General features: G+C 65.4%; 1 protein-coding gene across 2 annotated transcripts in view; it reads right to left on the bottom strand.

Moving 5' to 3' along the window:
- Positions 1–266: 266 nt before the first annotated feature.
- PPP2R2C (protein phosphatase 2 regulatory subunit Bgamma) overlaps positions 267–27705 on the bottom strand; it is an 80219-nt gene continuing 52780 nt past the window's right edge. For both annotated transcript variants that reach the window (XM_045834612.1, XM_045834613.1), the window contains exons 6-9: positions 17962–18126; positions 11202–11371; positions 8855–8946; positions 267–2961 (exon numbers count right to left, since the gene is read on the bottom strand). In XM_045834612.1, coding sequence (XP_045690568.1) covers positions 2670–2961; positions 8855–8946; positions 11202–11371; positions 17962–18126 — 719 coding nt within the window. In that variant the 3' untranslated portion in view covers positions 267–2669. The remainder of the gene's footprint in view (positions 2962–8854; positions 8947–11201; positions 11372–17961; positions 18127–27705) is intronic.

Below are 27705 nucleotides of genomic sequence, written 5' to 3'. Positions count from 1 at the left end.
CCCAGCACTGGGCTCCAAGGCCGTATCTCGCCCCTCCCCCAGGATGGCGAGGTCGATGCTACTATGAGCCCCATGTCCCCGGGGAGGACCTCAGAGCTCGGAAAGATCAGAAGCTGCCTTAGGAGCTGGAGGCAGCAAAGCCTTGAGGGAGCCCAGGCTCCCCCAGCGCCCCTGTGCGCCCCCCTCCGCCGTAGGGCCCCCCCCCGCCACAGGCCCCACCGCCCTGCCCGGGGCCTCCTCAAAGACAAGCGCCACGCCGAGCCTCATTTTCGATGTAACATTTGTTATTTTATTGGAAAAAGCTGGTATTCACATATTTATAGTTTTATTCAACAGTTGGCTACTTTGTGAGACACCGAAGAAAACAACGCACCTGTGAGTTACGGAGGCCGGGAGGGCCCGACCCTCCGACTCCGCCAGCGCGGGCTGCGCGCGCCCGAGAGCTCCGTCCTCGGAGGGAACGAAACCAAAAACAGAAACCACCCCACCACTTCACAATGACGATGAGCACGCGCGCCACACAGTCCCCGGGGGCAGGACACCCGGCGGAGAGGGGGCCCAGGGCCCACGGCTGCTCCGCGGGTCGTTCCGCCGTTTCCCGCCTCGCCCCCGCCCCGCCCACCTCTTCTCGACACACATTTTATTCTTCGCGGTTTGCTTTGGCCATTACTTCCCAGGCTTTTCTTCGAAAAAGACCCCTTTTTTTTTTCCTGGTCCTTTTTCTATGTTTCTTTTCATTTTGGTATCCAAAGTTTAAAACAGGTTAAGGAACTAGGAGCTGTATTAAGACCTCGGTTCGAATCCAGCGTAAGTAAGACACGCACCTGGAAGAAGGAAAGGGCGAACCCGCTGTCTGATCCGACTGGACAGTCCCCTCCAGCTGCCGGCGCGAGCTGCCTCTCGGCGGCCGACTCACGCAGGGGCGTGGGCGGGGCCGAGCACCCCCGGGAGTGCGCAAGGCCCTCCGAGCTGGACTGTGGCTTCAACAAGGTTCCTATACAAGCGACCACATTCGTGAGCCTCTTTACAAAGGGGGGAAAGAACGACTCGAACCCCGTGATTGCCCCTCTCAGTCAGGATATGTACATATAATACTGTCCAGAGGGCCTGGGTTGTACAGTGACATAGAAACAAACATTCTTCATTCGTGTTGATTAAAAAAAGAACCCCGGGGCCTGTTTCCCTGTGTAAGGACCGCAGGGCCGGAGCTGAGTGAACATGCGTTTTGTGCTTTGACACACACAAAGGTACACCGTCATCCACGGAGAAAAGTCTCGCGTGGGTCTGTTTCCTGGGCAGCAGGTGGGTGGGTGGGTGGTGGGGTGGGTGGGGCTGGCCTTGACCTCTGTGGCCCTGGGGGAACTGTCCTGAGACTGAGTGGCCAGGAAAGAGAAGGTGCCCTAAAATGGCCATAACATGCAAGTTTCTGTTGGAGGCGGTTCGGTGCATCGGGAAAGGAGCCAGGTGCAGCGTGGGTGAAGGGGGACCACGGGATGGGGGGACCACGGGATGGGGAGGCCATGGGATGGGGGGACCATGGGGCAGGCCAGACTTCTGGCACCATCAAACAGGGCGAGGAGCCTCCAGGGCCTTCTCCGTTCCCCCTCCTGCGCCTCGGTGCCCCCAGGACCCTGTCACTGTCCCCCGTCACTGTCCCCCCTGCTCTGTCCCTCTTCACACTGAAGGTCACCTTCCAGGGGAGACTGTGGTTTCACTGTGAGCCACGACGCGGGTAGGAAAGCGCCCGTGGGAAGGCCCGGGCGGGCTCTGGATGCCACCTCGTGGTTGGCACGTGCCATGGGCCACCCGTCAGTCACTGCAGGGCCTCCATCTCCTGTCCCCGTTTTCGCCCCCCGCACCTGACTCGGACAGAGCAGTGAGTGGTTGGTGTGTGTGTGAGGAAGGTTCCAGAAGGTCAAGGACAGAGCCAGGTGAGTTCCCACGAAGTGTCCAGTGACGGATGAGGAACGAGGGTGCACAGGGGGACCGGGGGACCGGGCCCACGGCCGACGCCGCAGCGAAGTTGGGTTAAATGGGGTGAGAGTTACAGGCGCACATGGGAAATGCCAGCCCCGCCCTTTCCTACTCGGAAACCTAACAGACCGGCGATACTGAAAGACACTGAGAGAACCCAAAAGACAGGCTTGCAGCCCCCAAGTCTCAGCATTTGAACTCACAATCCAAAATGCAAAGGTGAGACCCTCAGCTCTGAGACAGTGGAGACCACCCCTTTTACGATCAGAGGACCCCTGGCTGGCTCGTCTGAGCTTCCTTCGCTGCCCCCAGAGGCCCGCGATCCGGGACCACCGAGGCACGAGAGTAACAGCTCCCATTGGCTCCCGCTGGGCTTAAAAGAAACCGCTGAAGTGAAAAAGTAACCTGGAGATGTAAAAACCCTAACAATGTGGTAAAGACCGCAGGCAGGTCAAGAGCAGGAATGAAAGAACCCTGAACTTGGAGGCCGACCCTCACGTCCCCGCGTTTCGACCTGCAGCTGGGACGGCTTTGCGTCCCTCCCTTGACACAGGTCCCAGCAAAGGCGCCTGGCCCAGGGAAGCCCCGGGAGGGGCTGGGCCCAGGGGCCACGTCCTCTCCTCCAGTGGCTGTTCAACCGTCGTGTCGGGGACAGCCACCAGGGGCGGGCTCCCGGGACGGGGCTCTGCGCCCGCCTAGTGCATCTCGGAGTTGACCTTGTCCTGGAAGATGTACAGGTTGTTGGTGGCCGCGATGGCGATGATGTTCTCGGCCGGGTGCCAGGCCGTGTGCAGGATCTTCTTGGTGAAGTCCAGGCTGTCCACGCTGATGTCGTCGCGCCGGCGCTTGCCGCCCACGCACACGCGCCGCGGCTTGAGCACCGCCCGCGGCTTGCTGCTCTCCCTCGAGGCCTCCAGGGTCACGTCCCGCTTGGTGTTGCGGTCGAACATGCGGAAGAAGTTGTTGTAGGCCCCGGTCATGATGACGCTGGCGGAGAAGGGGAGGAGTCAGGCGCGCGGGGCGCGGGAAAGGGAGGCCCGCCCCTTCCGGAAACACACACCCGGGGCTGCGGGGCCCTCCCTCCCCGGAGAGGGAGCCCGCGGGAGGGAAGGGGATGGGACCCGGGGCCGGGCCTGCCCCAGAGACTCCTTTCTCTCGGGGTCTCGTCCTCAGACCTCAAGGCCAGGAACCAAGGCCCCGTTAGGGCTCTGCCCCGAACGCCACGGCGCTGTTCTCCCGCCCCTCTTCCCCTCTGCCCCGGAGCGAGAGCCCCGGACTTTCGGGAGGGGGGAGCGGGGGGCACCCGACAGTGGGGCAAAGGGACGAACACAGAAGACTCTGGGCTGCACGCCCGGGGCTGACCAAGGGCCACCTGGGAGTCGGCCCGGCCCGCCCTTCCCGCAGGACCCGGGGGACCCTCTGCTCTCTGCGCGGCGGGGTCCGTGAACGCTGTTTGCACGCGGCCCCCGTGCAGCTGCTCACGGGCCGGCCCCACCCTGCTAAGGAGAAGGTTCCGTCTGTCCATCCACCAGGAAACCAGGGGGCTGCCCTGGCTGGCGTGGCTCTGGGTGGGCGTCGCCCCACAAAGCGAAGGGGCACTGGTTTGACTCCCCGTCACGGCTCACGCCTGCGCTGCGGGTCCGGGGCCTGTGTGAGAGGCGGCCCGGGGATCCATGTTTCTCTTTCACATCGACGTTTCTCTCCCTCTCCTTCCCCTCCCTCCCCCTCTCTCTAAAGATAAATAAAATCTTTTTTGAAAGAAAGAAATCAGGGGGCTCGCCTCTCTCCTTTCTCAGCATCAGGCGGCCCTTGAAGCTCTGGCTCCCACAGGAGGAACCTGCAGGCGGGCGGGGGCTGGAGGGGGGGGGGCCTGGCGCGTTCCGGACAAGAATTCCCGGTTGGTTCCCCACCATGGGCGGCTTGGGGGGGAGGGCCCTGCTGCGCAGCGGGCGCGGTGGCCACAGGCGGCCAGAGCCCTTTGACACCCAAACTGTTTTCTCTGACCTCATGTTCAGAGATCAGCGGGTAGGTGTTTGGGGGCGATGGGGCTAAGGCCCGTCTGTAAACTGGCTCTCCTGTGGAAGTCCTGGGGTGTGGGGGTGGACCCCGGCGGTGCTCACGCGGGCAGCCAGGCCTCTGAGCGAGGCGGGGCCAGCGGGGCGTAGAGGGCCTCTCGGAAGCTCTCTGGGTGGGGCTGGGGGCCTCGGGTGCGGGGGGGGGGGGGGTGCATGCCCGGGAAGGGCACCAGGCAGACAGTTCTGCTGTCTGAGATCTGTCAGCTCCCGCGAAGAGGGGAGGGTGGGCGGAGAACTCGAATGTATTTTCAGGCTGCGTTCTTTTCTGCTCTGAGATTCTGCCTCTAACACCTCGGTTCACGTGGCAGAACAGCTGGTTGCCGAGACGATTCAACGAGGTGTGTGGAGGGGGGCACACAATGGCGGGTGGGGTGCCCGTGAGTGGGCAGAGCCCACCCCGACTGCTGGGGGAGGAGTGTGCCTGCCGCCCCCCCACTCACCAGCCGGAAGGAGGCCCTCTTTGCTCTCAAAGGAAGGCTGGGCTGGCTCTGACGTCCCCTCAGTCATGGCCCGGGGGGGCCTCACTGCAGTGAGACCCCCCAGGGAGGTAGCAGGGAGTCCCCTGAGCCTGAGGACACCCCAAAACCAGGGAAGGGCTGGCGAATCGGTCATTGGCAGGGGCGTGAGGGCCGGCGGCTGCCCCTCGGCGTCCCGGCACCTGGCCATTTTGGCCAACAGGAGGCCACCCAGTGGGGGCCCTTGGCCAGGTCATCCCCGGGAGTGGCCTCGACCTTCACTGGGGGCTCGGGACAGAGGACAGAGAGCAGGCTGGAAGGAGGGAGTGGCAGCGAAGTCCCCAACCCAGAGTGGTCCTCCTGGAAGACACACTCTGGCCTTAGGACCTGGGAGAGCCCAAGCAGGACCTGGGGACCTCTGTGCTGGTGGTTTCTGTGGGCAGGGCTTCCCAAAGGCCACCCTGGGGGACAGAGCCGGGGGCCAGGGAGGCCGACGTTGCAGCCGAGGCTGAGGACTCCAGAGAGGCCACACAGCCCTCAGTGCCACGGTGTCCCTGGGCCGGGGAGGGGGGAGCAGGGGCTCAGGGTTAGCCCTGGCAATAACGAGTGGACACCGGGGGGCAACTGTGGCCTGTCATGGACATGCTGGTCCCCAAGCAACCATGGTGACAGAGGGGAGCCACTCCCCCGGGGGCAGGAGAATAGTGTGCATAGGGGTGTGTGTGTGTGTGTGTGAGAGAGAGAGAGAGAGAGAGAGGGTGGGGGTCAGAGAGAGAGAGAGAGAGAGAGAGGGTGGGGGTCAGAGAGAGAGGGTGGGGGTCAGAGAGAGAGAGAGAGAGAGAGAGAGTGGGGGTCAGAGAGAGAGAGGGAGAGAGGGTGGGGGTCAGAGAGAGAGAGAGAGCGCAGCCAGCACCAACTCTGACCTCCCGGCCCCGGGAAGCACCCCACCAGGCCTGTCTGGAGCAGACGACAAGGGGGGACGCGCCTGTGGCCCTGACAGGCACCCACGGGGTCAGGCTCTGCGCCTGGCTGGGTCGCACCTGCCGGGATCCCACAGGAAATGGAGCAAAGTGGCCGGCGCTGACCGGCCCCACGCCCGTGGGACCAGCAGTTTCAGAAGCGGCTTCTGCTTTCCCTCCTTCCTGCCCCCGCCCTGCTCCCCTGCCACGCCGTGCCGGCCACAGGACCGTGGGGTGACATGCTGGGGCGACAGCGACAGAAGGCGGGCTCTTCTCTCCTTCCCCCAGGGGGGGCCAGGCCCCCAAGCCCCGCCCTCTGACCTCTCGCCCTGGGATCTCCACCCCAGCCCAGGCCGCCCTCTTAGGCAGCCGACACCCAGAGCCTGTGGAGAAGAGGGGACCCCTGGCAAGCCCATCGGGCCCCACAGCAGCCCCGGCCGGGTGCACTCAGCCACCTGGGGTGGGTGCCGCCCTGGTCCTCAAGCAGGCCCGCTGGTCAGGGGTCGGCCGGGAGCTCAGACGGGGGGTCAGGAGCCAGGCAGGGCAGCCCCAGAGGCTGGGTGACCTGAGGGCTTGCTCTCCCCACCCGAGTTACTGGCCCCGACAGGCAAAGGCTGGCTCCCAGGCTGGGCAGTGCGGGCAGGTGCTGGGCCCTGGCCAGTTCCCCTCAGGTCTGTCCCAGCTCTGCTTTCCCACCTATAACATGGGGGGCGGGTGCCGAGGGCCCCCGGCCCCGGGTGGGGTGTGCTGGGTAACGCAGGCAGGCACTGAGAAGGGTGCTGGGCTCTGGAGACCCCGTCTCCTCAATGCCAACAGGTGCCTCTCATTCTAATCCTCGTGGCCGGAAGCCACGCTGACTCATCGGAGCCGGGAGACCAGAGAGGCAGTGGGAAGGCTCCGGGGGCGGGCTGGGCCCTGCCTGCCGGGGGCTGGGAGCCCGCGGGCCACACCCGGCCCTCCACAAAGGCTGCGCTCCTTTGTTCTTTAGCAAACACAGCACACCCTGGGGGTGCTTTCACACAACACCCATTCTTCTCCCGATAATTGCGGGGAAGCGAGAGTCAGACCATTCAAGTGAGCTGCACCCACAGTTACTAATCCTGGTTCTGTGAAGGGGCAGGACCCAGGCGACAGCTCCCGGGGAGACAGAGCCTCCTCCCCACCTGCAGGAAGAGGGTCTCTCCCCTGGGGACGCCAGGTCCCGGCCCTGAGCAAACCACGGCAGGCATTTGTAAATGCTCTCTTATACCCCAGAGGGTCCTCAAACAGGGCAAAGGGCGGTGCCTGCGCTGGCTTGCACCGGGACAAGTTGCTCCCCTCTGCGGGCCTCGTTTTCCTCATCTGCATGTGGGGTCCGGGGCCTGCCCACTCCCGCTGCCCAGCTCTCCTCTCTCCGCTGCTGGGAAGGGGCCTGCCCCACCCCCGTGCTTCTGGAGGGTCTGTCGACCAGAGAGCTCCACCTGTCCCCGGCCGGCCCACTGTGACGTGTTCTAATGCTGTCCAGGCTGACTGGTCAGAAAGGGAGCATGTGACCCAAACAAAGCCAATCAGATCCTTTTGTGGGAATTTTTCCTAGGCCCTGGTAGGGGTTATGAGGACGAGGGAGGGGCACCGTTTGGGGTCATCACCCCCCAGCAGCAAGGGGGCAATGTCTCCAGCAGGAGACGATGAAGCTACAGTGTAAGGAGACGCAGTGAGGAGCCCAGGGGAGACGGGACAGAGAGGAGATGGCCCCCAAGCCACAGCCCTGGGGTAGCGGGGCCCGGAACTGCTCAGAACCAGCTTAGGCTTGTCTGACTCCTGCAGCCAGAAGACGCTTTGTTGACACAAATCCCTTTCTCTCAGGCAGATCAAGGAGAGCTTCCTAGAGGGGGTGGCATTTGAGGTGGGTCTTGGAGACCCAGTGGGCAACCGGGGTGGGCAGCAGACCCCTGCATGCAAATCACCGGACCGTCCACGGCCAGTGCGGACCCGTGGCCTTGCCAGGAGCTTCACACACCAGCCCTCAGCCTCAGGGAGGTCCCGGAAGGCCACCTTCCGGGTGAGCAGGCTCAGGAGGTCCAGGGGCTTACGCTGGGCTGGAGAATGCAGGAGTGTGGACCAGAAGTCCACACTGTCAAGGCGTGGACTTGACAGTCAAGAAGTCAAGGCGTCAGACCAAAACCTTTCCTCTACCCCAGGCTGCCACCTAAGTCTTGCTGGAGGCGGGCTAGGCGCCGTGGCGAGGTTAGCAGACACCGGCGGTCTGGGTGGCCGTGCTCTGGGGACCTGAAGTGTCCCATCGGCAGGAGAGGGACGGCACACGCCGAGCCCGTGGGATTCAGGTTGGCTGGGTCTGCAGGGGTGAGGCCCGGAGGGGGGCAGCACTTGCCCTCCCCTGAGCCTCTGGGCTGGGGGAAGGCAGGGGCCGGGGCTTATCCATCTCGAGATCCCTGTCCACAGGGCGGGCCGGGCGCAGGGGGGCATTCGGGATGAAGGAGAGACGGCGGCACAGGACCACGCCTTCCAGACCAGGCACTCCTGAGCCCCCGGGGAGCGGCTCAGAGGGGGGCCCCAACTGGTGGGGGAGGCAACCAGAGGCAAGGAGGAAATATGATAAATGCCAAGACAGGAAAGGAAAGCCCAGGAGGTTCGGGGGCAAGTTGGAGAGGATCCGGAGGCCTTCCTGGAGGAGGTGCCCCTGAGTTGAGTGAGTCATGTGAGGTGACAGGAGTGGCAGGGTTCCAGGGGCAGGAGCAGAGCGGGTTATGGCAGGATGGGGGGACAGTAACAGGGTGGCAGAGTCTACCAGGGCTGGGGTGGCCAGAGTGTGAAGTCCATAGCAGGAAGTGGTGGGCAGTAGGCTGCAAGGAGGAGCCAGGCTTCGCCTGTTCGTGCGCGCCCCCTGGTGGCAATGTGGAGGAAGGGCAGGCAGTGGTCCCAACCTGTGGGGACCCCCAATCCTCGCACCCATGCAGTTGGATTTATCTTTGGCCAGCACTAGGAACAGAACCCCCACCCCACGACCCACTGGCAGTGTTTGCCAGGGCACCTCCAGTGTGTTGGGGCCTGCAGCTCAGAGTGGGTGCCTGAGGAGCCTCACTGGGTGGGTCTGGGGTCAGCTGGGGCGCAGGTGCCTAGAGGGAGTACCAGGGGTCCCCTCAGCCCAGGCTCAGCCCTGCGCCTCCATCCTGGCTTTCTCAGCGCCCTGAAGTGCCCCCCGCCCCCCGCCATGACCCCCAAGCCGGCCCCTCGGACAGAGAGCACAGCCCGGCTCCAGAGGCCCCATCGGCCAGGGGGCCCCAGGGTGTCAGCAGCAGCTGCAGGAGACCCCCACTCCTGAACATACAGTCACCCCACTGGGGGACCCCTCCCCCCCCAGAGGCCCCGCTGGCCCGAGGTCGGAGGTCACCTGTCGCTCCCGTTCCAGGCGCACTCGAACTTGTCAAAGATGCAGTCGTTCTCGTACAGAGAGCACAGCTTGCTCCGCAGGTACTCGTGCACCTGGGGGGGGGGAGGGGCCGGTGAGTGGAGGGGCCCCCGGCGGTCCTGGCCCCGCCACTGGGAGGGCCTCACCGAGCAGCGAGGGGCTGTGCTCCCCGGGTCTGGCGGCCCTCCCCAGCGGGCCCTGCTCGTCGGGAAGGGCCCACAGCCCGGCACGTGGCCCACCCCGGGCTGTGGCCAGAGTGGGGACAAAAGGGACCAAATCCTGGCCCCGCCCCTCCCCAGCTGTGTGACCCTGGACCCGGGGCTTCTCGTCTCTGAGCCTCAGTTCCTTCGTCCTTAAAGCAGTAAGAGTGTACGCCTCGTGGCTTCTTCCGGGACCACGTATGGGACACCGCTGGTGCGGGGTCATGCCCTCTAGGGTAAAGGTCACGTGAGCGCACACAGTGTGACAGCTGTCACTGAGAACGGGAGAGGCGGGAGGCCTGCTCCGAGCCCCATCCCCTAGTGCACAGGCGGCAAACACGAGGCCCGTGGGCCGAATCTGGCCCTCCGCCTTGTTTCATCCGGCCCAGCACCTTGTTTCTACCCAGCAGCAGCACTGAGCTCCTTGCCCCTCGTGAAGGGGTAGTTACATGTATACAGTCCTAACACTACATTCGGCCCTTTGAAGGCAGCCTGGAGGCTGGTGTGGCCCCTGGGGACAGTGATTCGGACACCCCTGCCCTCGGGTGTTGCACCCCCCCACCCCCGCTCACCCGGCCTCTGCCTGCAGCCCCGGCCCCAGTCCCCCGTGCGGGCAGCAAGAGCGGTCCTGTCGCGCCTCTGCTCCAAGCTCCCCTTCTCCCCAAGGTCCCCCTGGCCGTGCCTACTCACCTCTCCGACCTCAGCCTCTTCTTCCCTCCCCTCCCTCACCCCATTCCAGCCAGCTCCCCCATGACCCTTCACCGCGTGAACTGCGCCCCTGCGCCAGGGCCCTCACACAGACCGGCCCCGCCTCCAGGAGCACCCCTGCCCCAGACCGCCCAGGCCCTTACTTCCCTGAGGCCTCCGCGCCCCGTGAGCACGCACGGCTGATGGGGAGGCCGTCCCAAGGGGCCGTGGTGGCCCTTTCGGGAATCGACCCAAGACAGGGGGACAACTGCAGGAAGAAGGGTAGCGGACCAGAACATGCCAGACGTCCTCATGGGCATGCGGCTTCCTGGAACACCCCGTCTGCTCCTCTCAACCTTGTGTCCCTTCCCAATGGGCCCCGTCTGCCCCCACAACACTTCCTGCCCCCGGCCCTGCCAGGGAGAGAAGGCGGAGAGGGGGGTGCAGGGCCCCGACGTGGGTCCTGAACCTGCCACTGCCCAGCTGTGAGGCAGCTCCCACACACCTGAGCTGCTCGGAATCCCAGCTTCCCCGCCTGCAAAATGGGGCTGATGGCACCCCCTTCCCAGGGACAGTGAGGAGCAGAGGGGACAGGTGTCAAGTGTATGGAACCCTGCGCGTACCTTGGTGACACCATGAGGGTTTGGCTGGGGCTTCTCGGGGTAGGGGGTGTTATCCCGTTCACATCTGCACAACCAAATCCTCCTACTCATCCTACCAGGTCCGGCACAAACATCACCTCCTCCTAGAAGCATCCCTGATTTCCCAGCTAAAGGCATGACTGGAAACAGCCTTAAAACAACTTTATAGCAGTCTCATATTCCTTTCAAGTCTCCTGAAGTTTGTTTTCTACTCCCCAACATATCTGAGCAAATCATCACGGAAGGATAATTAATAATAGAGACTTTTCGGGAAGGTGCCCCATGCTCCACCTCACAGGCTGGGTTCACGGGACCTGTGTCGAGGACTGGGACACACAGCATGCTCCCAATTCGCCACCACGTGCACTGAGGACACTCCCCGGAGAGGGCGGAGCCTGCGCCCTGATGGCAGGACCGCCGATGCGGGCTCCGGGGAGGGACGCCACCGTCCACCCCCTCAATCATGTGCACTCATGAACTGGGCCCAGCCCGATGTTCATCTTGCTGCCCTGGGTGCGGGATCGCAGGCCAGCCCGGCCTCAGGGCAGGGGCCGCGAGCAGGAGGCACACAGGTCCCCGAAGGGCCGGGCTGAGCAGGGCCCCCCTGCCCTGGGCCCAGCCACACCCTTCCTTCCTGAGCTCCCTTCCTGAGCCTCTGTGTCTTCGCCTATGCCATGGGCATCCGAAAGCCCCACCCCACTACATGAGAAAGCCCCTCTGTGGGGGTTCTCAGCAGAGGAAAGGGCGGCGGGGGTCTCCCACCAGCTGAGGGGCTCCAAGGGCACCCACGCTGCTGCCCACCTGGTAGGTCTCGATGGGCCTCGCCTCCATGTTCAGGTCCCAGACCTTGACTGTGAGATAGTCCCGGGTGAGCATGTACCGGCCGCTGTGGCTGAACTTCACGTCGGACACGGAGGAGATGATTTCCGAGAAGAAGGAGCGGTTGCTGGGGTCCTCGGGCTCCTCAAAGACTGCGGAGACCGAGAGCCGTCACTGGCTGCTCCTCAGAACGACACACAACCCTGCATGCGTGCTGCGCGGTCACTCAGTCGTTCATCAAACCTAAGGCTGAATCCCTGTCAGGCATCAGCCCGGAACAACCCTACAAAGAGGGAAGCACCAGCAATGTTTACTGAGCACTGACGCTGAGCCAGAGTCCACACGGAGCATTACTTGCATAGAATCCCCGACAAAAAGTAGTATTTTTATTCCCACGTCAGAGCTGAGGAAGCCGAGGAGGCTCAGAGGACGGACAGCCCCGCCAGAGGCCTCAGAGCTGGGAGAAAGGGTGGAGGCGGGGTTTTGAGTGGAGCAGCGCTGGCTTGCTGCTCTCTACTGCCCCCTGGTGGTGATCCTCACTGCGCTCCAGGCCAGTGAGGCGACCCGACCTCCTCCACGTTCTGGACCGTGTCCTGGTCACTTATTGGGGCTCTGACTGGCCCTGGGGCCTCTGTTCGTGGGGTGCTGGGTGCTCGCGGCCGAGCCCTGCTTGCAGGAGCCTTCTGTTTGGCCGCCGTGGGGGCCACAGTGCAGTCAAGCCTCAATGCCCCAGTGGGAGCTCAAGTCCCGTTTGTCACCCACCACCTGCCCCTTATTATTGTACTAGAGCAGCCGCGTCACCCCGGGATTTGCCCACCTGGCCCCTGACGGGGACAGCTTGCTGTCCCTGCTGGGTGATCCCAGTCTGGGACACAGTGCACAGTGTCCCCCGCCCACTGGTTCCCGGGGGGGAAGCAGGACAAGCTCTCCCAAACTCCCGTCCGTGGCTGGCTGTCCTGCCCGTCTGCTCACCAGCGCCCCCACTGGCCAGTCAGATCCCCCAGTGGTCCTGGGGCTGGAGCAGGGCGGGAACTAAGTCCCCCAGGGCCAACCTTGGACTCCTAGGACCTGGCCGCAGGTGAGCCTGGGACAGTGGGGGGGTCTGGGGATGGAGCAGAGGATGGGCAGCCGAGGACCAGCCAGTCTGGAAGGACTGAGACATCTGACCTCCTGTCCAGCTGTCCGCGTGGAGGCCGGCCGAGTGGCTGCCCAGCCTGCCGCCCGTGCTGAGCCTCCAGGCTGAAGCCAGGGGCAGGGGGAGGATCAAACCTCCCCAGAGGCTCACGGGAGTGCCCTCCCAGTCACAAGTCCCCGCCTCCCGCCTCCCAGGACTGTCCCAGCCCTGTAACCCACAGCCGGCCCTCGGTTCTCCCTGCTGTCCGAGGTACACGCTACTCCCGCCGTTCCTGCCTTTCCCAGAGGCATAGCTCCGCCCCCAGCTCCCCTCCGCAGGGTGGCGGGGAACCCTCGGAGCTGATCAGATGCTCGCCTGTAATCACTCACTCACTCACTCATTCATTCACTCGTTCTCTCAGTCCCCCACCCCGCCCTTCACTGGGGCCTCCACCCTGTGCCAGGACCAGGGAGCTGCTGGGAGCGACACAAGGCCCCTGCTCTCCCGCAGCCGACATGCTCCTCGCAGAGACGCACGGGAACACGCAGGGACGTGCTGTTCCGTCCGGCAGTGACGGCGCTGGGAGGCGGAGCCCAGAGGGAGAGTGAGGGGACGGGGGCGGGGGGCGGGGCTGCAGGCGTGGACGAGTAGGCCTCCGCGGGCAGGCTGAGTGAGCGGGCAGAGGTCCCAGCGAAGTGAGCAGGGGAGCCCTCCGGGCAGGCGAGGGGCCTGTGCAAAGGTCCTGAGACAGGGACAAGCCGAAGGCCGGGTAGACGGAGAAAGGAGTGGGCGAGGCCCAGGGAGCCGGGGGCAGGAGGCCACCCGGCAGGCAGCAGGGAGCCATGGAAGGGCGTGGAGGGAGGGGGGCCCGGGGAGCTGCGGGCTTCTCCAAGACTCCCCTCAGGGGGCCTGCTGGTGGGCGGGTCACCGTCGCCCCCTAAAACCTCCGAATTCTGACCGGCCATCTCAGGAAACCACGGTTGGTGCCCTGGTGATAGTAATGACCACGCTGCCACCTCTGTTGACTGCTGCGGGTCCAGACATCCGTAGCTTTTCTTCGCTAAGCCCCGAAGGGATCAGTGGTGTGTCCCTTTTCTCCCAGGAGCCGGAGTAAAGAAAAAAAATCAATACTGGACTACTTCTTACTTTAATAAAATGGACAGTGAGAGTGACCTGACATTGGGAAGGAAGTGGGCAGGGCGCCGGAGAGAAGAGGGACCCCAAATTCTCAGCAGGGGCCCCTGGTTCCTGCACGCCCGCCGCTCGGGGTCAGAACAGCAGGTGAGTTACAGCAGCACAAACCCGGGTCTGTCCCCCGCACCCCGACTGTGAGGGGATCCTCTGCGCCCCCTCACCCTCCTCAGTGGACTTCGCTGGCCAGCCCCCACCAAAGCCACTCGGGCTGGTGGGGTTAGGGTGGGTGGGGGCCGGCTTACAGCCGTGGGTGCACCCACACAGGGTGTCACAGGGCCCCGGACTGCGCCCTCTGTGGCTCCGAGGGTCAGGACGCCGCGCAGGCGAAAGGCCAATGGGAAGACCTGATCAGCAGGTGGGAACAGACCCCGGACGGCCCGCTGTGGCCTCCGTTCCGGCCGCACTGGGCGTGCGTGATGGGTGTTTAAACACGGAAGGATCAGAGCAGAAAAGGATGAATGGGAAGGGATTTTAACAAGCCCAAACTAAAAGTTCTTGTTTTTCTTTTCAAACATTCCTACAAAAATTATTGGCAGGATTTTTCAATCAACTGACAGCAGAGCCTGCCGAGCCCCCTCCTGCGTCAGGCCCCGCCCACCGCCCCTCACACAGGCCACGGTGGGCCTCCTGGGGCATTAAGAAGAGACACGGGGGCCTCCCCTCTAATGGACAGGACCACTGAGGACATTTCCCGGTAATTACTGCTCCCACCCCAGGGCCTCGGCACCCAGCCACAGAGCCTGCCCACCGGCCGTCCCCTCTGCTGGGGGACCCTGCTCTGCGCCTGGGGGTCTGGAGCCTCCCCAGCAGAGTGGTGCTGGGCCTGGTCTTTCCACTCCAGACCCCTGACCGGGCTGAGGCCTGTGAGCACCCCACCCGGCCCCGTTCGGTGGCCCGGGCTCACCCACAGTGCCCCCGAGAGTTCCCGGTTCTCGAGGCCTCTCTGACGAGGAGGTGAGGATGTGCGCAGGCTGGCAGGCAGAGACTACCGGAGTCTCTCTCCGGGCTCGGCCCAGCTGTGTGGCCTCGGGGAAATGTCTCAACCTCTCTGTGCCTCCCTGTGGTCAACTACAGTGGCCCCCCAGGACACGTGCATCCTCATCCTTGGAACCCAGCGTGTGTCGCCCCACGTGAAAAACGACTCTGCGGACGTGATGGAGGGTCCTGAGCGGCGGAGACTGTCCCATTCCCCCCAGGGGCTGCTGTGACCACGGGGGCCCTGAGAGGGGACAGGAGGGTCAGGGCCGGGGAGGAGACGGGTGCTGGAGACGAAGGTGGGCGTGCCACACTTTGGAGACGGAGGAGGGCTGCAGGCAGCCCCTAGAAGATTCTCCCCTGATGCTTCCAGAAGGCAGGTGGCCCTATCGGCGCCTGGGTCCTAGACCTCTGAGCTCCAGGGCTGCAGACGCACCCGCTGGTGTCGTGAGAGCCACCGACCGTGCGGCAGTTTGCTGCGGCGGCCGCAGGAGGGGCGCACACCCGGTCTGCAGAGTGAGCGGCAGGCTCCCTCCGCCGCGGGCTGGCTCCGAGGACCTGACGAGACCCCAGCGCAGCGCAGTGCCGGCGCGCAGCAAGCCCCCGCCGCATGCTGGCCGCGGCGGTCATCTCGCCCAGCACGGGGCGGCCTGTGGCGGGGATCCCGGCAGGGGCGGCGACGGTCATTATCGCCTCTCCTAAGAAATCTCCGTGCTCTGGCACAGCCCGTCCTTTGGCAGACTCGGCGCTGTTAAAAGCAGAAATAACTGTCTATTTGGAGGACTCCTGTACAGGCGTTTCCATGGTTACGCTGTCATGATGACGAGCAGACAAAAGACCTTGATCGCTACTGCTTTGGAGAAAGACGGGAAGCCGTGGGCTGCAGCGGCGGCGGCCGGGCACCCCAGCTCTGCCCTGGCGGGGGTCTGGGGGAGCTGCCGCTCTTCTGGGGGCCTCGGTTTCCTCATCTGCCCGAAGGCAGCACGAACATCCACCTGTGACATGGGACACCCTTCACACAGGGCGCAGGCACCACTGTGTCACCTGCTGGGGAGGTGACGCCGTGAGCATCCGTCTCGGGGTGTCCCTCTCAGCCAGTCCCCAAGCTGGGAGCACTAGCTGGGTGAGTGGACGGGAGACGTAAAGGAAGCTCTCATCTCCAGGTCTCTTTAAAACAAAAGGTCTAGCTCACCTGGCTGGCGTAGCTCAGTGGATTGAGTGCGGGCTGCGAACCAAAGCATCGCAGGTTCGATTCTTAGTCAGGGCACATGCCTGGGTTGCAGGCCATGGCCCCCAGCAACCGCACATTGATGTTTCTCTCTCTCTCTCTCTTTCTTCCTCCCTTCCTTCCCTCTCTAAAGATAAGTAAATAAAATCTTTTTTAAAAAATTGTGCAGAGAGAGTGGAGGAAAGGCAAAGACCAACTTCACCTCTAACGTTTAGGCAAAATCTCTCCACAAGAGCCCTGGCCCCTGAGACATCACACACAGCGACAGCCCACGGTGGCCAGCAGTCACAGCGTCCTTCCCTCCAAACCCTGGCCCTGGCGAAGCCTTCTAGAGCCACAGGGGTGACCCACGCCTCAGCCCCGGCCCCGGCCCCAAAGTTAATACTCACGGCAGCCCTGGGGTCGGGGTGCCGGGGAGGTGGGTTACCAAAAGGGAGGCGATAGCCCTTGCACGTGAGTCTGGGCCGGTTCCCACACAGCTTGCCCGGCACCAGGCCCGGGACGGTTACGTGCCGGGAGGCTGGGCTGGGGTGCACCCCTGCCTGGGAAAGGCACGGGCGTGGCTGCCCTGGGGGGCGGCTGCTCAGCCTGCTCAGACCCCCTGGGGAACCGGACCACGAAGCTACAAAGGCCCAGGCAGGCGGGGCGGGGGGGTGGGGGGAGCTCAGACGTCCCCCTCCAGCCCGCCGGAGAGCGTCGCTGAGACATGGGGCACACAGAACCGTCCGCCCGTATCCCCCTCAGCACGGCCCTGTCTGCCCTCACGGGGCCCTGACTCGACACCAAAACCCACGGCGAGGGTGCAGGTGCAGAGACAGGCGCAGGTCAGGAGGGGAGTGACGACCGCGCCCTCACTCGGGCACTTTTCCTGCCAGTGTTTTCCCTGTTCCCGGTTGTGTGGGCCAGGCAGGCCCTGCCGCGCCTTTTCCCCATGGACTTTTGCCACCTAACCACCGTCCGTGCCATCAAAACCTCCCAAATCAGCATCTGAAACGGCTGAACAGCGTTCCGGTGCACAGGCGTCTCTGCCTGTCACTCCGGTGGACACGCGGCACGTCTGAACCTCGGCCCCCAAAACAAGGAGGCACCGAGACACCTCACCCTTCCTCCCACAGGTCCCCTGAGGGGCAGCGCTGGCCCCGGGGTGGGGACCCAGGGGCGGGGACCCAGGGGGCAGGCGTGGAGAAGGCAGGCGGCCGGCCGGGGGTGCCTGCGCAAAGCTCTCTGCGTCCTCATCACACACCCGTGCGTGTGTTGCAGTCACGGCCAAGGGGGCGCTGAGGTTGACAGCCGGCTGGCCCTGAGCTGGGGGGTTCCTGGGCTGCCCAGGTGCGTGCCCAACGTCATCTCAAGGCCCCCAGAGGTGAGGGGGAGGCCGCGGAGTCAGCCAGCGTGAGGCGGCTGGCTTGGAAGGTGGGGGAAGGGGCCCCGAGCCAAGAACTGAAGGCAGCCCCTCCAAGCTGGAGGAAGGTGAGTGCAGGGATCCCCTCCCCACCACTCGGAGCTTCCAGAAAGGAGCCAGCCCTGCCCGCACCTTGCTCCCGGTCGGGTGAGACCCACCCGCACTTCCGAGCTGCAGGACTGCGGGGGAAGAGCCTGCGGCATTGGGGTCGGAGGTCACCTGCCAGGGCGGTGCTGGGACGTGGACGCAGCACGGGGTGGCTGGCGCGGGGTCATGGGCACACTCACACCGCGGGCACCGTAGGTGGCGCCTGGGCTTCCTGTCCAACTGTTACCAGAAAACTCCCACGCCGTCACCTCCTGCCGGACCCTGCCCCCACTCCAGACACCGGCTGTCTTCTCGGCCCTCCTCGGAGCCCAGTACAGAGGCTGCCACACTTACCGCGTCCCAAACAAGCCTGCCCCGCCCCCTCTGCCCCACCCCCACCCGTGTGCCCGCCTGCGCCCCATGACACAAACCGTGGGGTCACTGGGTCCACACGCCACTCGGCAATGCCTGCCGTCACCACCCTCAAAGAACACCCCACACGGGGCCGCCTCCGGCCTCTGCCGCCCCACCCTGGTGTCCTCCCCCCGTGTCTTCTCTGTGACCGCCTGCAGGGGCTGCCCCTCCCCCACTCCACGCGGACCCTCTGCAGTCACTGCTCCCCTTCAGAGGCGCATCTCACACGACACACCCTTGCTCTGCCCGCAGCCCCCCTCCACGGTCTCACGGTCTCTCTCCCCTTCTGGAACCACGCCCAGTGGGGGGTGACGGGGGGGGCACTTACGCTTGGAGTGCTTGTCGCACAGGGCAGCGGCCCGCATGTCGCACAGGCGCAGCGAGCCCTTGCTGCTGCTGTAGACGAAGAGGTTGCAGTGGTGTGGGTGGAACTCGGACGCGGTGATGACCTCGGTCAGGTCCTCCATGTTGGCCGGCTTGATGTCCACGATGTCTGCCCGGTCAAGGAAGGCGCCCGGCCGCGGAGGCCCCCCCACCCCTCTCCCTGACAGACCCGTCCAGCCGAGCCCCCTCCCCGTCCCCCGGGCTCCAGGACAAACGGCCACCCCAGAGGGTCCCCAGGCTGCGGGCCCGCACACTGAACCACCTGCTGGCTGCCCCTGCTGGGCACCCCTCCGCGGTCCCCCGAAGGCTGGACGTGCCACCTCCCTCTGGACTGGACCTCTCTGCAGCCAGTGCCCACCTGTTGCCCAGCCCACTCCCACCCCGGCAGGGTGACCCCAGAGGCCTCCCCACTCCAGGCACCGTCCCTGTCAGTAGCCCAGCAGGCAGCCAGGGGTGCCAATGGGGTGCCTACTGCGTGCCCGGCACCCGGTGAACTGTGCCTGGGTGCGTGTGAGGCAGCCGGGGGCTCCCCTCCCACCCCCTCCCACCCCACACCACTCCCCTCCTTCTGCACACGGTGTGGGCCGTGGCCGTGGAGGGGCCCCAGGACCTGGGGTACTGGGAGTGTGGGGGGCTGCTCTGTCCTCTCTGCTGGGCAGCAGAGGGGGGGGTAGGTAGGATGGGGGGGCTCGCATCTGCTGCCGTGACAAAGGGAAACCCAGGAGCCTGCGGGTGAGCAGGCAGCCCTGAGGATGAAGGGCAGAGAAAGCTCTGGCGATGCCTTCTGAATCCTGGATCAGGCTGCACCTGAAGCCATGCCCCCTGTGTGTGGGAGCCGTTGAGCCCGCCTCCTGCTTAGGACCAAGAACGTCGCTGCCTGCAAGGGCAGCACGCCTGATGGGCACACGGGCGCCCGGGGAGGGCAAGCAGCCTGTCCGGGTGGCCCAGTGAGAGGCCAGGCTGCTGTCCTGTCCCCTACCGGTTGCTGCGACAGCCAATCGGAACCCTTGGTGTGGCATTCCAGGCTGGGGACACGCCAGCCTCTTGATCTACGTTTTCGACTTACATCCTACTGGTCGATTTGCCCCACTGGCCTTGCCCTCCCCCACCTGCAGGAACCACGACGCCCTTGGCCTCTGCTCTTCCCAGCCCTGCCTGGGGCTCTGCCCAGTCTGCTCCCTCTGAACGAACCCCCTCTTCCCTCCGCACGTGCACGTGGCCCCGGAGTCAGAGTCTGGAGTTCGAATCCCAGCTCGGCCAGCTCCTGGCTGCGTGATCGAGGGTGAGTTCCCCAGTTCTCCAGGCCTCAGTGTCCTCATCTGTAAAATGGGTTCACAGCCCTAACTAACCTCAGGTTTGCCGTGAAGGTTAGAAGAGGCAGGGCCTTGAACCACAGCCTGGCCTGTCTCAGAGTGTCCGCTGCCGCCGTCACTGGCCCCACGGGAACACCAGTGGGAGCTCTGAGATCGCTCCTGTCCGTCCCTCCTCCGCCCCCCGCCCCCAGCCCAGGCTGCTGCCTCTCCCAAGAGACAGAGGCGTTTCCTGTCGATGTCCGCAAGTGGAGAGTCCACAAAACAGCAGAAAAGCCGCTGCGTCCGTGCGGTCAGACGCAGGAGGCGGGTCTCTGTGCTCACGCTCGGGGCTGGCCTCCTAGAAGCGCGCCGCTAACCAGAAACGAGGAATCACACACGAACGTGAGGAGTGGACAGGGAGCCACGTCACCAGTGCCTGAAACGGTTTCCCTGGAAACCGTGGCTTTCTGGTGCCACAGGGAGCAGAGAGGAAATCTCGGGAGACGAGGAAGCTCAAGGCTGACTGGGAACAAGAGCCGAGGCCACCACCCTCGGCCTCGCGGCCCCCCGGCAGCCCCCCGGCAGCCCGGGACTGAGGTTCTCCCGGCCCCGGCGTCAGGGAGCCTCGCTTGCTCTTTCCGAAAAGGGGCTCTGGGGACAGAGGGTGCTGGGGAAGGGCAGCTGTGAAACACGGAGCCTTCGTTTACACCGGACCCTGGTGGGGGGAGGCACAGCCACAGTCACGGTCAATGCCTGTCTCTGCATGTCATGGCCCAGAGCCACGCCCAGCACCCCGGGCAGCACAAGGCCACCTCCCCGGGGGCCACGGCCACCTCGTCCTGGGACGGCCTCTCCGAGACCCCTGGCTCCACTCACCAAGGACCCGGCAGTGCCTGCGGCGTTGCCGCCCCCGGTGCCTCGGGCGTGGGAGAGGCAGTCGTTACTGGGTGGGGCTGTCCCCGTGGAGCCCCTCAGTCCCTCCGTAAAGCAGGGCCCTGAAGACGGACCCCTGACAAGGGGGACAGGTGCGGAAGAAGACTCCGTAGGTAGCGTGACGAGGGTGCCCCAGACAGACACCGCAAACACCACTCCCGGACTCACACTCACGTGGCCACATGCTGGTGAGCCCTGACACGCTTGGTCCCACAGCGACAGTGGGCAGCGGCTCTGACCTCGGCAGTGACCTTGGGCTTTGGCCTGGGCCTCGGGTCTTGGCTGTCTTTGGAACGTCCTGTGCCACTCGCCGAGTCATTTCCGTTCTGCAAGCTTCAGCGTCCCTCACTTGCACCATGGGGCGTGGGCAGCACCCCGGAGTGCCCTTCCACTTCCAGGTCAACCCCCCCCCCGCCCGGTAGCCCCCCGCCTTCCGTGGCCAGCCTCATGAAGGCACCTGCAGACAAGGCTCCGCGAGGCTCCGGGCGGGACCGGCCGCCCTCGGGGACCAGAGTGATTAGACCCGTTTACGAGCCCCGCCCCCGGGAAAGCTGGAGGAATTACTCCCGCCCTGTCTTCCCATCTCCTTGCACTCTGTCTGACGGGCTCTGCTCCACTTCCAGTCCCGCGCGGGCAGGCAGCCAGGAGTGGCTGTCCCTGTGAGGAAAGCTGGGCAGACACAGGCGGGAGGACCGAGAAGCGGGTCGCACCGGGGGAGGGGAGGGGAGGGGAGGAGGGGGAGGGGAGGGAAGCCCAGGCCAGGCCAGGCTCGCCGCCCTCCACGGAGCACGAGGTGCCGTTCTGCCGCGCAGGGCGTGGAGTGACGACCCCACACATCGGTCCACGCCCACCTCCCAGCCGTCAGAGACGCAGAATGGGACTTCATCTAGGAAGAGCACTTCCGCTGATGCAATCGAGGACCCCGAGATGAGATCATCTGGGTTTGGTGGGGGGGGCCCTAAATCCAATGACAAGCATCCTTAGGAGAGACACCCGGATGAGAAGACGAGACTGCAGAGGCGGGGCCTGGGCCCCCAGGAGCTGGGAGAGGCCGGAAGCCTCTCCCCAGAGCCTGCAGGGGGAGCCCCGCCCTGCCCACACCTTCCTTTCCAACGCCCGGCCTCCAGGACGGAGCACATGTCTGGGGTTCTAAGCCTCCTCGTTTGTGGAAATTTGTCACGGTGGCCCTGGGAAACTCAGGCCCCGGGCCGCTGCCCGCAGGCAGGAGAACCCCGAGTGGGCGTGAGGCTGGCCCTGGGGACAAGTGTCTCTCCACCCTCCCTACACTGCTGCTTTCACCGGCACTCCGTGTCGGCTCCCCCGGCCCTGGGCCGCCAGGCCAGGGATCAGGGGGCTTCCCACCCTTCTTCCCTCTCCCTCCTTTGCCACATCCGAGGGCCTCCGAGTCCAGGGGTCCCCTGCGCCGGAAGATCCCTGCCTCTGGCTGCCCCCCGTCTCAGCCAGAGGGAGCCCCCAGAAGCAGGCGTGGGGCTCCCACCGCCCCACGTGGTGGCCTCCGCCCTGTCCCCAAGAGAACTCGAACACCTTGCTGGGCCTACGAGACAGTCCTGATCACCTGACCGTAGCTCGGGCCACACCTTGGGGACGTAGCAGAGCTCAAAAACAGGGGCCTGCCCACCCCGGAGGGAAGTCTGCGACTCTTCCTGCCAAGGACGCAGGGACGGGACGGGATGGGACTCAGGCGGGCCTTCTGCACAGTCAGCAGGTTCCAGAGATTTTTACAGAAACTCCGTCATCTCCCACTGCCAAGGGCAGCACGCAACACCCGGCAGCCACGGGGCTTCCCCCAGCACCGTGCAGCGTCGCCAGCCCGCGGGCCCTCGGTCCCTCAGCCATGCGGATCCCAGACGGCGGGCCGAGACGTGTCAGCGGGGAGGCCACTGGGCCGCACCTCCGTGAGCCTTGGCCCCCCTCGCCTGCGAGAGGCACGGGGACAGATGGCCACCAGGCGCCCACTGGGCCCGTCTCTGCTACTGGCCACAGAGTGGGTCGAGCACGGGAAGTGGGCAAACACGGCCGGTGCGTGCTGCAAGGAGCTCGCGTGAGGAGGGGCGGGGGGCAGCAGCCCGCACACCCCAGGAAGCGCACGCACGAGCAGTGAGGGGCGTCGCGACGGGCTTCGCGGGGACGCCTCCTCGGCGGGTCGCTCTGCAGTGCGGCGCCGGCCTGAGCCTGGAGCCACGGGCAGCCCCCAGGAGCTGCGGAGCCTGGCACCGCAGGAAGGGGCCCCCACGCCCACCCAGGGAGGACGCGCCCAGCGCTGCACACGCAGGTGGCAGAGCAAAGGCAGAACCCGGCTTTCCCCTTCCGGCCCCTGCCCCTCCCCCTGCCCCTCCCCCTGCCCCCCTGTCCTGGAGTGCTGGCGTCTCCCCAGCATGCAGCTCCCCCAAGAACGCCGCTGCGGGGCTCGCTGGACCAGGTCGTGTCCTCTGCGAGGTGGACGCTGAGAGTGGGCGGAGGGCTCGGGGATGAGAGCATCGTGGCCTTGGGCTCCATCGATTTAACGGAGCAAGGCCGGCTTCGCCCAGACGTCTTGGCAGGAGCACGCTCTCGGGATGGGAGGGGCTGTTGCCATGGCGACAGAGCCACAGAGGAGTGAGGATGGAGCCAGGGCCACCAGGGGCCTCCCACGCTGGCCCCCGGGGATGCTGGCGGTGCAGGCGCCCGCACACGGGGGCGGTCTCGCTGGGGCACAGCCAGCCACACGGCTCTCTTTCCAGCAAACGTTCTCCGAAAGATGACCTGGCTGCAGCAGCGGCTGGGCCCACGCAGGCCAAACCACGTCGGACGGATCGGAGGCTTCCTAGCACCCGTGCGGCTGCGCGAGGTTCACGGGCTGCCACGGGCGGCCGGACGCCACGGCCGTGGGCTCCAGGGGCTGCACGCTGCTCTCTCAGCTCCGGACGAGGGACGGCCAAGGTCAAGGTGCCCGCAGAGCAGGGGTCTTGGAGGCCCCCCTCCTGGGCCTGCACACGGCCGCCTGCCTGCTGTGTCCTCCCATGGTCCTTCCTCCGCACGTGGGCCCCTGGTGTCCCTCTGTGTTGTGACCAAACCTCTTCTCACCAGGACGCGAGTTGCACTGGCTCGGGGGCCCACCCGACGACCTCACGTCTTCACAATGACCGCTTTAAAGACTGTATCCCCGCACCATCACCTTCTGGTGTCCTGGGCTGAGGACTTCAGCCTACTGCTTTGTGGGGACGGGGGCGGGGGTCACAATTCGGCCCATGACAGCCCCTTCCCACCTCTGCTGAGAACCTTGACCGCGACGGCGCCAGGTGCTCGGGAAGAAGAGCTCAGATTGCTGGGGGCAGGACCGTGGGGGCGGGGCCTTTCGGCCCGACTGCTCACTGCACAGCCCACGGGAGCCCTCTCGTGTTTTCCCTGGGCGGTGAGCCAGTCTACACGTCCCCACCGCAAGCCAGGTCACGTGACCCCCAAGAGCTCAGACAGGAAAGCAAGCACTGAGTTCTCGGGGGGGCACGGAGACCGGGGCTTGAGCCCCCAAACCCACCGGGTAACGGCCGTGGGGCTCACAGAACCCTTCCCAGCGTCTCTGTGCCTCGCTCTCCTCATCTGCTGAATGGGCTGGTCGTGTCTGCCTTGCGGGGCCGCCGTAAGGGTTTAACGTGACAGCCTACATCGAAGGCCCCAGCACAGGGTTAGCACTTTCAGCAACAGTTAATGACATCAGAAAATCAGAGCCTTTCTCTTCCTCCGAATAAACGGGACCATGAGCAGGCTGCAGAAGCGGCAGGGCCCGCCTGGGTTCCTGCAAGCGCGAGGAGAAGCCCGGGTGGAGGAAGAGGGCGGGCACTCACCCCCAGAGGGCTGCCGTCTCCTGGCTCCGAGAGGGGCCAGCCAGGTGCCACCCCGACTCCCCGGGCTCCTAGCCCAGGAGCGCCGCCAGGTACCAGCCGCACGGTTGGCGCTGTGTCGGGGGTGGGGGGGGGACATTCCGGGAGCACGTGACGGGGTTTGTAAGGAGGCCCTGCGGTGGGCCGGAGAGTCAGGGAGGGTCCCCGGAGGCAAAGGCCTGACAGTGAGCAGGAGTAATCTGGGCGGGGGGCCGGGGTCGGGGGGACACGCAAGGCTGAGGAGGTGCGAGAGGCCGGAGCCCTGAGGGGCGGGCGGCGGAAGGGAGCAGGGCCGTGGCCGGGGGTCCACGGGGTGTCCCAGCAATGCCACGGAGGCCTGTGGGGAAGGGTCAGAGCACCACAGAGCGGCACGTCCCCAAGTTGGAGAAAGGGAGACACACCCCTGCCGGAGCTCACGCACCCGGCCGCCTGCGTGACGCACAGTCCCCAGCCTGCCTGTCACGGCGTGGAAAGCACCTGCTTCCCCTCGGGGCCTGAAACAAGGGCCAGGAAACATTTTGCCACGGACGGGGCTGGATGGGCAGCCCGTGTGCCTGGCACAGGGGAGGGGGGGCCGTGGCAGGTGCCCACCCCCCTCACACCTGGTCTCCGGTGAGCGTGGGGCGGCAGCACCACCTCCACAGAAGGCCTGGGGTCTGCTCCCGGGCTCTGCCACGCCCCACTGGGTGGCTCCGGGTAGGTCACCTACCCTCTCTGTGGCTTAGTTTCCTCCTGTAAAGGGGGCATGGTCACAATGCCAACTCCACATCCTGGCCGAGAGGAGGAGCTGGGTTAATGTGCGCACGGTGCCTAGAGCTCCGTCTGGCCCCGAGGGGGGAGTGCCCACGCTCAGCCGGAGGCGCGGGTGGGGTGGAGGTAGCCAGGGGGAAAAGACCGCCTGGTGGCGGCTGCCAACGCAGCAGCACCGTGGACAGCGTCCGGCGCCCCACCAGCCCCAGAGGAAGGTCACACGCCTGGCTTTGCGGAGGCCCCACAGCGGCCGCCGAGTGCTGGTCCCGGTTACACCGCAGGTTTTCCGACTGGAAAACTGGTGCGGGGGATTCGGACTCGGGCCCTCCCGAGCAGAGGCACCCCGTGTCTGCCGCTGCACAGTGGCGCTGGGGCAGCAGGAACAGACACGGCCGGTGTGGGGGGCCCACAGTGCTCGCGGGTCTGCGCACTCCGCCCGCCCGGCCCCGGCACCAGAGAGGCGGGCCCCACGGAACGCACCAGAACCGGGAGGCTTAGAAAGACTGGACGACTGTCAGGGACACTTGTGAGGGACAGAAGCCGGCCAACCTGCTTTCGGTTTTCCAGGCAGCAGAGAGCCTGGCAGGTGGGGGGGTGGGGGGCCTTGGGCGGTCCCCTCCACCGTCCCCAGCTTCAGGGACAAGCCCAGGCCTCAAGCTGCTGTGAGCAGACGAGGTTCGGGCCCCAGACTGCTTCCTCCTCCCCCGGCCCCGCTCCGGGGCCGCTCTGCGGACGGGAACCGGACATTTGCTCCAGACCAAGGGCTGGTGGGATGCCAGCTTTCGCCGCGAGAACTTGCTCGGGGACGAGGAGAATCAATGGAACCGCCTTCGCGATTCTCCGGAGCTCAACGCAGAGCAGAGGTCGTCCGGCCGAGGCCGCCTGCGCCTTGTGCACTGCCTTCGAGAGGCACCGGACGCGGGAGAAACCGCCCGGCGCTGCCCGATGGCCTCAGGATGCCGGCTCTCGAGGGCGGGAGGGCTTCCTGGAGAGGCGTGAAGAGGACACGGGGGCAAAGGAACAATCAGAGAAGAGCAGGAATTCTGTTGTTTAAGGGGGAAATAATGCCAGCCCCCCGCCGGAGCCCGATTCCTGCCGGCCCTTACGGGACTAGTTCCTCTGCCCCTCCCACGGGCCCCCCTCCCGACCGGGACTCGGTCCAGGTCCCACCCGTCCGAGAAGTGGAGCGGCGAATCGGAGCCAGGGTCTCCTGGGCCCGGTCTCTGCGGTGTCTGGGACCTGAGCACCCCACAGCCCACGGTCACAGGGTGGCGTCCGCGTCCCAGGACCAGCTGGAAACTGTGCGCCTCCCTGCCCCCGAGTCACCGCCTACCACCGCTCGTGAGTGCCTACTATGGGCCGGGCCCTGCGTTGCACGTGGGCTACAGACAGGGTGCGGACTGGGTTCCTCATCTCGGGCATTTCGCCAGAGCAGGGGGAGGTGGTCGTATCAGCAGATGAGGGAGGCCCAGTGTGATGGGGAGTGTGGGCCCGGGGGGGCTCTGACCAGCCTGGGAGGGGTGCGGAGTGGACCCCACACAGGTGGCCGGGCGGAGGGGGCCCACAGGAGCCAACCCGGCTGTGACAGCGAAAAGGATGACCAGAGGCGGGGCCGCAGAAGGTGGAGCACAGCCCCAGCCCTGTGACGCACATGAAAGGGAACCCAGAGGTCTGAGGGGTGGGCCAGCCTGATGCAAAGGACCCCGGGGAGGAGGGCAGGGCCGGTCACCAAGGGCCACGAGACACTGTTGAGGGAGTCGGACTTCACCCAGGAGCTGGTGGGGTGTGATGTGGTCAGACCAGAACGTCCAGTGAGCCACTCTCATGGCTCTGTGGGGGGCGGGGGGGCTGGACAGGGTGGGGTTCAGGCAGCGGGCTGGGCAGGACCAGTGTGGCCGAGCTGAGCCTGATGGGGATGGAGAGCAGGACCTGATGCCAGAGCCACCGGGGGGGAACGGGAGGGCCCGGCACTTCTTCCCGCCCTGCAGGCAAGGGCGAGGGAGGCTGGGTGCCCTGGTGTTAGCCTTGGTGGCAGGCTGAGCGAGGGTCTGCACAGGAGAGGCTCAGGTGGTCCCGGCCCCTCCCTGTGTTCAGAGCGGCCAGTTCTGCGATTCGTGGCCAAAACAAGGCCCACGCTTCACCTTTACTGAAAAAGCTTCCCTTTCTCTTTAAAACCCTTGCTAAAAAGCAATTCTGCTTATAACTGGAAAGTGTTACTGTTTGGACACAAGGACACGGTAGCACAGCTGAGAACTCCCTGGACAGCAGCAGCAGCAGCAGCAGGACAAGCCAAGACAGCAGACAGCCAGTGTCAAAGGGGCGGAACCCCCAGGTCCGGAGCTCCCTGGCAGGGACTTGCTCCAAGGGCGTCTCAAGTTCAGCGCAGTGCTGTAGCTCAGCGTCCAGCAGCGGCTCAGCGTCAAGCAGGGCTTCCAGGCCTCCTCCCGCCCTGGAAATGAGACGCCTTTTCTCCTTGCCAGGCTGCTATCCGACCCCTCATCGCACCCGCCACCCGCTGTCCTGACAGTGTCCCTGGGACAGGTGTCCGGTCTCCCTGGGTCCGGTCACTCTGGCGGCCGAGCAGCCGCAGGCCACGTGGAGAGCACCTGCAGCCTGATTCCCTGAAGAACCCGTCTGACCAGGGGAGGTCTGCAAGCCACCCCAACCCTAGAGACCCCGCCGACTCCTCCCGTCTGCCCAGTGGGCCCTGGGGGTCCACAGGTCAGGGCCGCTGGGACGCCCCCCACTCCACCTTCAGCAGAGTTAACACCCACTCCGCCACTGCTGAGGGCCAGGACGCTCTTATATTCCATCAACTACTGATTCATTTCCACA

Source organism: Phyllostomus hastatus, unplaced genomic scaffold (assembly GCF_019186645.2).
Source record: "Phyllostomus hastatus isolate PE091 unplaced genomic scaffold, TTU_PhHast_1.1 phas_contig_196, whole genome shotgun sequence".
NCBI lineage: Eukaryota > Metazoa > Chordata > Mammalia > Chiroptera > Phyllostomidae > Phyllostomus > Phyllostomus hastatus.
This window is presented reverse-complemented; position numbering and strand designations above follow the sequence as displayed.